We start from the raw sequence: 13,619 nt of genomic DNA on the forward strand, positions 1-13,619 counted from the left end.
CTTTCCAATTTGATTCCCAGTTGTTGGTCTTGTAATAATAGTATAGAAACAGAATTTCTTGCTAATAAGCAAGGCATTCCTAAATTGTTGGGAGTGCACGTACTCCTCTCCTGCTGAATAACCATTGTTTTAGGGGAGAGTTTCTGTGATGCAAGAGTAGCATTTGGGAATTATTTTTTTGTCTGGTAACTGTAGTAAATAGTTTTATCAGGTAATTAGGAAAATATAAAACTATTATCAGAAGGTTTTCATCTGACACAAAATCCAAGTTAGGTCTGTGGTATTAAAAGTGGAACCTCCAGACGAAGATTCATTCAGTCCTAAGGTAGACTTTCCTTCGGTGATTGTAGTAGGTGTAGGGAGGTGTAGATAGGCAATACTGGTAAAATTCTTAGCTTTAAAACTCACAAAAGTGACCAAAACAAATCCAGTCCATAGCAATATGGATCATATGGAAACATATGGAAACAGGCAAACAGCATACCATTCACAGAGCCCAGCTGTGAAGCTCTGCAGCTGGGAACAAAATTATGGAGAAATGGATTTTGTTGTAGAAAATACTGGTTTAAAAAAAAACCTGGGGGTCATGTTGGAATGGTAAGAGAATATAAACTGCCAGCTTCCCAGGTTATCAAAAGGGCTAGGGTGACCTTGAGATGTGTGAGGAGGAAGTTATATCATTTCAGTTATTTGGAGCCAGTACAGCTAATACTGGAACAGTGTGGCTGTGGTTTCATGCTCATTAGTAACATAGGTTATGCTATTAAATCATCTTACAGAATAAATCCATATCAGTCAGGGGTACACAATCACTTTCCTGTTGTCTTAGCCAGAGTACACAAGGAAATGTATGCACTCTTTATGCTTTCATTTGGCATTATGCCACCTGTGGGAGAACAGATGATTACTGATAGGGCATTAAGTCCTGGCAAAGAAGAGAGATGATACATGATCTGATGTGAAACCTGCCTTCTCAGAGTTAACCACATTTCAACATTTTGGAAAAGTTTGAATGGAGTGGGTGAGGGGAATTTATACTAGTTCAGCACTTCAGCCTTTGTCTGGCATTTCTCATCTACTTCTAGGGACTCCAGAGCAATTCGTAGCAGTGCTAAACCACAGCTTGTTCCTGTTCCTAGTATGAACAATAAGATGTTTCAAAGAAAGGTCAAAAAATGTGCAAAAATCATTGCAAAATGAGCAAAGTAGCCTAGGAAGCAACCTAGCTCTTACCTGGAAGTAACCCACAAGAAAAAGCTAAGAATTAGAACTGCATTGTGATAACTAAATGGACACTGTAGGGGTTATTATATCAGGTAAGGCTTTAATAATACAGTATATGGAAGTTTCAGGTACATCAATTCAAAATATTTAAAAATTCAACAGGGTGCAATGTTGCAACAATGTCATAGACTGTGGCCAGCTAAACCCCCATCACCAACAATTTTCAAACCAAGACTAGCTCTTTTTCTTGAGATACTCATATTAAAAGGGGCTTGGGCTTTCTGTGGCCCATGGTAATTTTTCCATCTGATCACAGATGAAACACTATGTCCAAAAGCATGTCCCAAAAAGCAGCCTTACAATAGCATAAATGCAGTAGGCAGTATCTATCACTTTACCTCTAAGATTTTTTTAGTCATTCTGCTCAACTGAATAAGCATTGGTGTGCACTCTTACAAACAACAAACAAAATGCTGAAGGATCAGAGTAAAGGATGCTAGTCCTTAAACTAGGGAACACCTAAGATCTTGCACAGGCCCACTGCATTCAGTCCTCTTGTGCACAGTGCTAGAAAGACATGGACATGTTAGAGGGGGTCAGAGGAGGACCAGAAAAATGGTCAAAGGGCTGCTACACCTCCCCTATGAAGAAAGACTGAGAGATTTGGGGTTGTCCATTCTGAAGAAGGGAATGAGCTAAGGAGACCTTATTGTGGCCTTCCAATGTGTAAACAGGGCTAGTAAGAAAGACAGACTTTTTACCAAGGGCTGCAGTGACAGGATAAGGGGCAACTGAAAGAGGGTATGTTTAGATTGGATGAAAAGAAGACACTTTTTACAATGAGGGTGGTGAGGCACTGGTCCAGGTTACCCAGAGAAGCTGTGAATGCCCCATCCTTGACAGTGTTCAAGGCCAAGTTGGATGGGGCTCTGAGCAACCTTGTCTAGTGGGACTCTCTGACCATGGCAGAGAGGTTGGGTGAGATGATCCTCAAATGTGCCCTTCAACCCAAACCACTCTATGACTCCCTGAAATCAGTGAGTGTAGGTGTTACAACTGGACCAAAATTACTTTGGACTGCAAAGTCTAATGTTAGAATGATGAGGCAGGACAAGAGTTGTGTCCCCCAATTCTTAATCTAATGCTCCAGGTCCCATAATGAATTACCTTCTTGGGCTTTTTAATATGAGACTTTTCATTTCCTTGGAAACTTTTTCTTCTAATTTCCTCCATAATTTTTTTTACTGGTCACAAGTGAGGAACCATTTTAAGAATCAAGAAGAAAATTTGTTTGGTGCTTCCCCACTGGTTCAACATTTGCTTTTTTAATATATATCTGTGTATCTCATTTTTTTCTCTCTCTGGGCCCCTGAGGAGTGAAGCAGGTAGCCTGGAACTCTAGTGAGGATTGTATTACCAGTGTCTTACTCTGGGATTCCCTGAAAATGAACAGTATTCAACCTCCAAGCTTTGCTTTATCACAATCCTCTCAGCATCTGCATTCTTTCAATGTGCATGACTATTTCCTGACAGAAGCCCTTCCATACTCAGGATACTTGTTGCCCTGGGAGGGACCAATCTCAGGAGTGCTCTGTTCCTTGGATTACCAAGTATTACATGGGCTTTGATCCCATGGGTGATATGCAGTGTCCCCACATCATCCATATGCAGAGTTGATGGACAGAGTTGGTGGCAAATAGGCAGAATAAATGGGGAGTTACTCTTCTTACCCAGGAGGTCCTCACATCCTTAAGAACTCTTATATAAAATGTCTAAAATGCCCATGACAATAATTACACTTAAACTACTGTCATAAATAACAGAGCTGGAAAATAGTTGTGCTAATCAAGTATTTGTGGAACTACAATGAAATGGCCTGGTTTCCAGGCATTTAGGAAGAAGCATTCCAAGGGAATGGAATTTTTTTCTTTTTTTCTTTTTTTTCTTTTTTTTTCCTTTGGAAAGACAGTGATGGCAGGGCTGCTTTTTTTCTGAAGAGTAACACTCCGTTTATAAAAGGGTTTGAGCTGTACATTCTTCTTGCCAGATCCTGTTGCATTGATAGTTTTGGGACTATTGTGAAATGGACCTTTGTCCATGAGCCAGCAAGAATGTTTTCTTTGTTGTTTTCTTTCCTTCCTGTCCACACACTTACACATATATATGCATAAATATACATATATATGTTGGCTTTTTTATTTGTTTTGTAGCCTCTTGTTCTTTCCTCTTTTTTCTTTTTCTTGTCAGATATATGTGTCTTCCACATAGTTTCCTCAGGTACTTGCATCCTTTTGAGCTTTAGGCTCCCCCAGTTCTCCTATCCACTGTATAATTTCACTTTTATTATGCCATGTCCCTTTATAGTTTGCCTTCTGTCTTTTGTTTTATGGTCCCATGAAACTGATAGTATTGATTAATTTTATACTTTTCATGCAATCAAGGAAGAACCATAGATAAGTGTGTCAAATATATAAAAATAAATACTAGCATTAAAAGATGTTGAAATGGTTTGGTGCATTTTCACGTGCATGATCTGATATATCCTGCAGCACATTAGAAGGATTGATATTTGCAAATAAATTCTCAGTGATGTGTGCTTTCAAATATTGGCAGAGGTTCAGAAGCAGAGGTGGCACTTGTGTGTAAGAATGAAAATGGGGTAGTGAAAACAGGCTGTGGTGAGTCAGAGACAAGTTTTTGAGGGACAAATTTTCCTCATGTTACCCCCCCACACATAAGTTCCCCTGGACACATCCTTAGCTGGGATTTGGAAAAATGTGGTAAGAAGAAACTGACCTAGAATACTATTAGTTGTCACAGGGGCAGATAATCCAAAGGTTGGTTGCATATAAAATATGTAGCAATATACATTTAGTACCAGGAAATCTTTTTGTTGAACTGGATTATTGCATGTAGGTATGCAGAGCTGGTAAGCAATGTGCATTGGGAGAAGATCATGCTTTGTTTTAAGAGTTTAAGACCATGTTATGTTTTTGTCATTAAGAATTCTTGTTGAAGAGCCTTATGCTTTTGTGGTTTTAGGTCAGTGACCCAGTGGCTGCGGAGTTCAGCTTGAACACCCAGATGTTCCTCCTCTCCAAAAAGACTCTGTGGCTGTCTGATGGCTCAATGGGCTTTGGGCAAGAAAGTGACGTTGCTTTCTCAGAAGGTATAATTCTGCACAGATCATGCACATTTATTTTGTATTCCACACTATCAGGATTCTGTTGCTGTCAAAGATAGGAGTAAGGGCTTGTGCTTGTTGCACTAAGCTTCTTGACAAGGCTTTATTAGCTCAGCCTCAGAGCTGTGCTAAATGTTCCAGTCTAACTGGATGTGAACTGTATGCACTGTTCACAGGTGATGTCATATATGGTCGGGTGATGGTGGATCCAGTGCAGAATTTGGGTGATTCCTTCTACTGTAGCATCGAGAAGGTTTTCCTGTGCACAGGAGCTGATGGATATGTACCCAAATATAATCCATCCAACACTGAATATGGGTGCCTTGCTGATTCTCCATCCCTTCTGTACAGGTTTAAGATTGTGGTAAGTGTTCTAATTATGGGAGGATGCATATACAGTAATTTCACGACTATAAGGCACACCCTTTTGACTAAAATTTCCCCCCCCCCCCGACCCCGGAAGTGCACCTTATAGTCCAGTGCGCCTTATATGATGGACAAAGTTCAGAAATTTGCAAACCTGGAAGTGAGAGCTGCGAGTCGCGGCGGGAGCCGGCAGGGCCATGGCTGCCACGTGGAGGCGGGGTGGAGTGGCAGGGGGCATGCCCCAGCCCTGTGCAGGCAGGGCGACCCCCCCACAGGCATGCCCCAGCCCCGTGGAGGGGGCACGGAGGGGCGGCGGCCGCAGCCCGGCCCTGGACAGGTGGCACGGAGGGGTGGTGGCCACAGCCCAGCCCCAGTGAGGCGGCACGGAGCAACGTCAGGCATGCCCCAGCTCCGCCGGGTACAGGCGTGCCTGGGGGCCCGTGGCACCCCTCCTGCCGGGTACAGGCAGGCCTGGGGGCCAATGGCTGCCGGGTTGAGGCGGGGCCTTGGCCAGCAACTGTGCTGGGGGAGCTGGGGGCGGAGCCTCACTGCAAAAAGAAAGTGCACACTATAGTCCGGTGCACCTTATACAATCTACAAAGTTGCGAATTTTGCCGACTCCCCGGGGGTGTGCCTTATAGTCCGGTGCGCCTTATGGTTGTGAAATTACTGTATATATTTTAAATTTTTTTCTAACTTGTATTTTATCCAAAACCGAACTGTTTTTTAAAATGGTCTCTACAGTACCAAATTTTTTACTCCAGGCTAACATGAACTGATGGAGGCAGTATCTTGCCTTTTTCCCTCCTGGTTTTATTCTTTATTTGGGAACTGCCTGAAGTTAGCTGAAGGGAACTGCCTTCATTAAGAGTTTGACCTACGTTAGAATCCCAAGATAGGCTTTTTCTCTGCATTGTCTGTATCCGAGGACCACAGAGAGAATTTTAGGAGACATGCAAGGAAAGGATTGAAATTTGTTTCACGTTTAGCTACCCAAAATCTATGGTATACTGAAAAGTTAGTCATCCAGGTTGCCTCTATAGTCCATAGGGAAAAAGAAATACCTCTGAAGTTGGCTTGGAAGATCTAATTTCCATCCTGAAAAAAACTATAGAGTAACCCCAAGTAACCACAGAGCTGATGCCCAACTTTTAGAGTTAACTTTAAGTAAGATGGTTATATAATAAGCTAAACAAATTTATGTGACTATCTCTTAATGAAATGAAAAGTAGCCTCTTTAGATTGGGAAGTAGGCTTCTTACTTTCATTTCACACCACATTTATGATTTTTTTTTTTAAGAAGTGTGACTATGCTTGTTCTCTAGTGTTTTTCCCTTTTTCCAGAAAGGCAAGAGATTAAATAACAGTTAGTACACATCAGATGGGACCACAACTGCTTCTCATGACATTTCTCTTGTAGTACTGTTTCCCTAGATTGCATAAAATAGCATGTTTAAACTACATAATTTATACATTGCAAGTAAATACTAACACTGTTTTTCCTCAAAGAAATAAATCTATGTTTTATAAACATTTTTCCCCTCCATGCAGGACAAAGCTCAACCAGAGACACAAGCCACAAGCTTTGGAAGTGTACTTTTTAATGCAAAACTTGCAATAGATGATCCTGAAGCAATTGCACTAGTTAAACAGCCAGGCTCTGATGGATTTAAAGTTGACTCAACTCCTCTGTTTCAGGTATGGTTTCTGAGGCTTATTAGCAAGAATACTGAACCAAGGAGGAAACACTTGCACAAGTGTATTGTTGTTAATTGTCAGTCAAAATGAGACCAACAGAAAGATTTGGTCTGATTCCAGTGACAGTTAAACACAATTATAAATGCTTAGAAACTTCTAGATATAAAATCTCCAACACTTATTTAAGTGTTTCTGCAAGGATTATCTAGCTTTCCTCTTGTATAATTCCACAGGCTAAACAGACGTTATGCAAATTGTTCTTGTACATTTCTTTTATGAAGTTAGTAAGATTCTTGTGGCACAGCATTGTTTTCTTGCTTCTCATCTCACTTGTCAGGGGTAAAAAATTAAACATCGTAAACATTTATAGTGAACTTCATCAAAATCAAGTTGATACTCAGCATTTTCTGTACAATTCTTTCCTTGCAAATTTGCACAGTATGAAGCACTGGAAAGGAAAGTCTAAAAGCTGACAACTAAAGGGTGCAACTACTTCTTAATTATATATAATCCTTCAGCTGTGTGCACTCAGCCCTTTGATCTATATAACTCAGCCAAAAAGTTCTCTCTTCACTATTTGTCTCTAGTATTTGCAAAACTGTATGCACAGCTCAAGTGTATAAATTACTAGGAAAAAGGAGGAGACTTTGATTCTACTCCTGGCCACTTCAATATTAAAGGTCCCATTGTAAGCAGTACAGTATTTAAAAAGGCCTACTTAAAAGTATAAAGAGTTTCAAATCTGGCCCCGGGAAAATGAAGTCTCATTTTTATGTGAAGAATCCATTTCTATGGATTCCAATGCCATGATCTTTGGTCCTCTTTCTTTCCAAAAAAAATGAGAATATGAAGAAACAAAAGTATATCCTGAAAAATACTAGGAAAAACAAGTAAAATACAAAATGTGTTATTTCTCAAAATAACAAAACTGGTCTGCAACTGTTCAAATTAGCAGGCAGTAGCTTTAAGACAGTATTCAGACAAGCCTACTGGACCTTGTGGAAGCCAAATCTGCTGTGTATCCAGGGAAGATGAGAGAAATTGAAGGAAGGTAGTATCATCTCACACAGATTGCAGGGGCCCACACTGCCCAGAGTGGAGGAAGTTTTCAAGGACCTGTAGAAATGGACTGTTCCAGCACCCTGCCCAAAGCACCTAGAGCAGGTTGCCCCAGACCATGACCAGTTAGTTGTCTTTTGAACATCTCTGTGGAAGGAGGCTCCACAGGCTCCCTGTTCCAATGTTCTACCATCCTTACAGTAAAAAATTGCTGTCTTATGTTTAGATGGAATTAGAGCCAGGGCCTAATCATTTGGTATGCTGGGCTTGGAATGTCCTTTTCTGTGGTCCATTGACAACTACAGACACTTTGTATGGCATCTGGTACTAATAGTACCAAAACCATGCCAAGGCCATAGCCTTCTTCATCTGCACTTGGTAGCCACAGAGTCTGATTGTGGAGAGGAGTGGAGATTAAACCCTCTGAAAATTTTGGCAGAAAATACAACTCTTCAGGTGCACAGTGGCACATAGGAATTATCCATGCATGATTTTGAAAGTGCTTGTCCAGGCATTCAGTTCAGAACAGAGACTGATTTCCTCTGCATTTAGCACTGCTCAGATTTACTATGTGTTATGTTTAAATACAAAAAAATGTTTCTTTCCAGGTGTCTTTGGGTAGAGAGTGGTATGTCCATACAATCTACACTGTGCGTTCCAAGGAGAACACTAATCGTGGAATCGGCAAAAGGAGCGTGGAGCACCAGTACCACTCGCTCCTCAGTGCTGGGAGCCCAGGAGCATTCCCACAGAGAAGGCAGAAGAGAGGAGTTGAGCAGGCCCCAGAACTTGCAAGAGACATTGGAGCAGAGAAGAACCGAGGAACGAACATACAGCACATAGCCCTGGATCGCACCAGCAAGAAACAGGTGCCTCAAAGGGAGATTGCACTCAATGGTGTTCTCCCCAGGGAGCTGAATAGCCAAAGTGCAGGAATCAGCATAGTCACAATCATTGGTGGAGCTGCTGCCATTTTCCTTGCCATCTGCTTAATTGCAATTATCATTTTGCTGCTAAAATGGAAACGAAGTTCTGACAAGAAGGAAAGCACTAACGAGTCAGGCAGCAATGAACCGATGATGCTACCACATAATTACAGCAATGACAGCTCAGAGGTTTGATTCCAAGACCATAGTATTCAAGCCAGAGAACCCAGAGTGCCTCAAAAAAACTCTTGAACTGCACATTTTTAGAAGCAGGTAATGGTGACTCATGAGGAGTTCCTGTGTTTCTAGGTGTACTTGAAATTTGTTATCCTGAGCTCTTACTGCCATTATCAACAACAGAAGACGCTGAACCAAACCTCCCACTTTGCACGAAAGGAAATGCTGATGTCCCTATACCATGCACTGAATTTAGGCAGCGATTCAAGGGACTGCATTGTAAGGGAGAGGTTATTGTTGTGGTTTTGTATTTTCTGACATTTCAAAAAAAATAAAAGAAGCTGAACAAAGGTGCTATATATCCTGTTTGCAATAAGAGAGGAGATCTCTTTCTTCAGAAACACTTAATACTTGAGAGGAGGGATCCTCACACTCTTCAGTAAAATTTTGTACTGTTTCTCACAAAGAACTCAATGTCTACAAATAGTTTGAACAGTGATGGAATGCCTTAGGCATGGATCCTCGATAATGTAAGTTTTTGACTTTACTTAATCTGTACCAATGATTTATTTTTTTTTACTTATATGTAACTGAACTTTTCAAAAAACAGCTAGATTATACAGCATAGTATTATAAACAGTTGCATGTCACAGGATCCAACACATACTCTTTCCTGAAAATTCCAATTAATCTATTTAATCTGAGATTTTTTTTTTTTTATGTTTATATAAAGCCAAAGAATACCACAAATCCAGAAAAAAATTTTGGTTTTCTCTGAAACTGGAAGCTTATGTCCTCTTAAGTTCGCAATGGGTCATGAAAGTGTTGTAAGGTAAATTTTATCTCTTAGTCCACTGCTGATGAATGCAATCATTAGTATTTCAGTACCTAGAGAAGACAATAGTTAGATTTAAAATGAAGAGGACAAGGTTCTGCTGAACTGAGCCTAGGAATCATGATATTGAATCCAGCATAGTTAGTTGTCATACTAAATAACAAAAAGAGAAGAAAAAAATAACATTTGATTGAATCAAGTAGTATTTATTGCTGTATAATCATAGCAAATTTTGACAAACATGCTGAGTCATTGTTGGGCATTTTTTATCAAGTGACTACTTCTGCAAGAGTAATTCGAATTTTCTATCAGCATTCTTGATTTAGGTAACATGACAAGTTTGGATCAACCATGTCCTGTGTCAGTTTTCTATCCACACATGACCTGTTCTGTCCCAAAGATGTTTTTATCCAAACAGGACCTGTTCTGTCTCTGTCAAATCCTTGGCTATGAAAGCTGTGTAACCTTCAGAAAACTGTTCCTTTTGTCACACTACCATTTTAAGTAAGTCCTTTAAGTCGTACAATGATGGAATGGCCTGACTCAGAAGGGACCCTCAGGATCATCTAGGTCCAACCCCACGGCCATAGGCAGGGAGAGCTTTCACCACACCAGGTTACTCAAAGCTCCATCCAACCTGACCTTGAACACTTCCAGGCATGAGGCATCCAGAACTTCCCTGGGCAACCTGTGCCAGTGTCTCACCATCCTCATAGTAAATTTCCTCCTAATATGTAAACCTACCCTCTTTCAGAGTGAAGTTGTTACTCCTTGTCCTATTGCTACATCCCTTGTGAAAATCCCCTCCACAGCTCTCTTATAAGCCCTCTTAGCATACTGGAAGGTGCTCAAAAGTCTCCCCAGAGCTTCTCTTGGCCACACTAAACAACCTCAACTCTCTTAGCCTGTCTCCATAGGACAATTGCCAGAGCCCTCTGATCATTGTTGTGGCAGTCCTTTGGACTCGCCCCATCAGGTCTGTGTCCTTTCTGTGCTGGATGCAGCACTCCAGGTGGTGTCTCACAAGAGCAGATGTGCAGAACCAACTCCCTTATCCTGCTGGGCACACTGCTTTGGGTGCAGCCCAAGACATGTTTGGCTTTTGGGCCTGGGAGTGCACATTGCCATGTCACATCCAGCCTCTCATCCACCAGCACTCCCAAGTCCTTCTCAGCAGGGCTGCTCCTAATCCATTCTCTGCCCAGCCTGTATTTGTGCTTGGGATTGCCCTGAGTCAGGTGCAGGACCTTGCACTTGGCCTTGTTGAACTTCTTGAGGTTTGCTTGGGCTCACTTCTCAAGCCTGCCCAGATTCCCCTTCCTTTTTGGTATGTCCACCACACCACACCACGCCACGCCACGCCACACCACACCACACCACACCACACCACACCACACCACACCACACCTGGCTGTCATCTGCAAACCTGCTGTAGGTGTACTTGATCCCATTGTCAAGCAGCACTGGAATCAATGGAGTGCTAAATAAGGTTGGACTATATAAAATCTCAATTAAGGTGTTAAGACCTTGCTAAAATGTCTCTTCCCTTCCATCTTTACCATCTTGTGGAAGTGTGTACAGGCAGTCCCCAATACACTTTGGCATTTGGTGTTCTGGGGATCATGTGGCAGAGATCAGTTAGCAGAGCAGGATTCAATTTGAAAGTAGCCTGTAAGCACACAATTCTGCCTCTGAACTAAAAAAAAAAACAAACAAAAATCCGACCAAAAGGCTCCCCATCCTGGTTGTGGGAGTCAGTCAACACAGGTAGACCTGACCTAGTAATTCTGCAGAGTTGTCCTGTGAGCCATAAAGACCCAGGAACATTAAGCTTTACTAGCCTAGGAGTATCTGTGCTGTCATTCATGGTACAGTGAGAATATGCCCATAGAGAGACTTGTGCTGGTATCTCGCTCTGGATTTGTGTTGTTATGATTTCACTCATTTAATAGGATTTCATCAGCTTTACACAAAATTAATCTGGTCAGAATCTGTCCTACCTTTCCTAGGTTTTCTGAAGATGGTGATTAGTCAGCTTAATTGAAGGATGTTTGAAGCATCCAAAGGGTCACACTCCGTTACTAAACTCTTGCAGTCATCTTTTATTTTAATTAATCTGAGTTCTAGCCTGAAACAGTTATCCATAAGCCATGCCCAATGCTTTAGACCTTTCCCCCAGTCACCTGACATCAATTTGCTCTTGTAATGAAGTCTGTGGCTTTGTGATCCATGTATTATGTGTGCAAGATTGATCAAAGACTTAACCCAAAGATATTTTTTATTTTCAGTAAGTTCATCACTAAGTTGCAAATGTACACTAAGATCAAATTTGCCTGTGTGTGACATCACTATGAGAAAAACAGAATTTCTCTCCTAGAACCTGCATGTTTGCATAATAGCAGTCAATGATTCTACAGTAGAATGGGACACATGTAAATAATAGAACATTTTAATATTTATGAAATGCCTGTTTTGTATAAGCAGAGATGATCTTTTTTTAAAATATATATATAAAATACAGAAATCAGGAGTTTATCTGTAGAGCTATTTTTCTGCTTTTGAATTTTACCAGACCAAAATATCATTAAAGGTGCTTGCAGGCAAAATCTTTTTTTAATTATTGCTTGTTTTTATAAAATCATATCGAAACCCATGTGTTCTACAAGCCAAATATTTAGCCCAGTAAACAACTTGATCACTGCTTTCAACAATGTCTGATTAAAACTTTGTGAAATGTTTAGGTTGATGGGGGTAATCAGACTATTTTTTTGTAACAATATATAAAATAATTGTGCAAAATGGTGATAACAAAGAAAAGGACAAAGCAAACACTGAAAAGTTGGACAAGCATGAGTAAGATTCGTGAGTCAGATACCAAAGTCCTCTTCCTTGGGAAAAAAATCCCTATGTTTTCAGTAAAGCATCCTGGATTTGTCCCATTCTTAAGAAATTGGATTTTTTACAATTCAGTGAACTATTAATACATTTGTAAACAGCATGCTTTTTTTTTTTTTTTTTTTCATTATGGCTTCAAGGTTTCAGATTTCAGCAAGATGTTTTGGAGGCTTATTAACATTTTTCCTTTTACTTAATAAGTGGCCTTGTTTATACTAACCTGAATAAGTGCCTCGTTCCCAGTGATGTGCACAAATATTTTAATATTTATCTATCCAAGCAATAAACTGAGTATATTTTATATATATATATTTAATCTATTTCCTGATTATGTATTCAATACTCTTTTCCCTGGAGATGCTTATTCTGCTAGCAATAATACCATTTGTTAACCATTTATACAATAAGTACAGTGTTTAAATTTGTTATCAAGCTGTCATATTTATTTGGAAGAACTTTTTGCTGATGTCTATGGCTGTGATATTTGGCATTTGTATCAGGAAAAAATAAAACTACTTCTGTTTGGTTACAGATCTAAAGTTTGTGTATGATTATCATGCTCTGGAGAGAGGTCAGTAATGCAGTGTTAAGAAAAACTTAATTTGTCACACCCATAGAGGAACACAAAGTTCCTGTGTTTGCAGTTAAATCTCACTGCTTTGTTCCTCAATTGATTATTTTCTGGTCGAGAAGGGTTCAGCACAGGGGTTGTTTTTTAATCTTTGTGGTTGCATTCATGACTCAGAGAGGGATCTCTCTTTCAGTTCCAGAATATCAGAAATCTCTAGAAACTTGCAAGTAGGCTGGATTGCCGTGTTCCTGTGTCCTGCAGGGAGGCTTTATTTTACTCATCTCACTGACAAGAGAAAGTGACTCTGCAGGGAGCAATTCCCTTGTTCCGTTGTAGGGCTGGTGTTGTTTCTTGTTCCAGCTCATCAGATTTTTTTTTCCTATTGGTAAATGTATCACTGATAGACGTAGACCCATGCAAAGAACTATGATGCAGAAAGAAAAAGCCGCTCTGAACTTTCCCCTTCTCATCCACCCTTTGTAAGCACTGACCTCTGACTTCTGTGTGAATTTAAGCAATCACTTACCTCCTTCACTGTCAGAAAGGCCATATTTCATGGCTAGTTACACGAGTGACAATATACTTATCGACTTACCTTGCAATAAGGAAGGATAAGCCTGCAGGCAATGATTCCTGATTTGCTACGTGTATTCCCTTCTGCTACCTAAACTTGCTCACGTGGAT

At 40.5% G+C, this 13,619-nt stretch overlaps 1 protein-coding gene across 1 annotated transcript in view; it reads left to right on the forward strand.

Moving 5' to 3' along the window:
- FREM2 (FRAS1 related extracellular matrix 2) overlaps positions 1 to 10,661 on the forward strand; it is a 122,098-nt gene extending 111,437 nt beyond the window's left edge. Inside the window, exons 21-24 of the mRNA XM_033053389.1 lie at positions 4,267 to 4,393; positions 4,585 to 4,772; positions 6,326 to 6,472; positions 8,140 to 10,661. Coding sequence (XP_032909280.1) covers positions 4,267 to 4,393; positions 4,585 to 4,772; positions 6,326 to 6,472; positions 8,140 to 8,652 — 975 coding nt within the window. The 3' untranslated portion in view covers positions 8,653 to 10,661. The remainder of the gene's footprint in view (positions 1 to 4,266; positions 4,394 to 4,584; positions 4,773 to 6,325; positions 6,473 to 8,139) is intronic.
- The last annotated feature ends 2,958 nt before the right edge of the window (positions 10,662 to 13,619 follow it).

The sequence above is a fragment of the Catharus ustulatus genome, chromosome 2 (assembly GCF_009819885.2).
Source record: "Catharus ustulatus isolate bCatUst1 chromosome 2, bCatUst1.pri.v2, whole genome shotgun sequence".
Classification (NCBI taxonomy): Eukaryota; Metazoa; Chordata; class Aves; order Passeriformes; family Turdidae; genus Catharus; species Catharus ustulatus.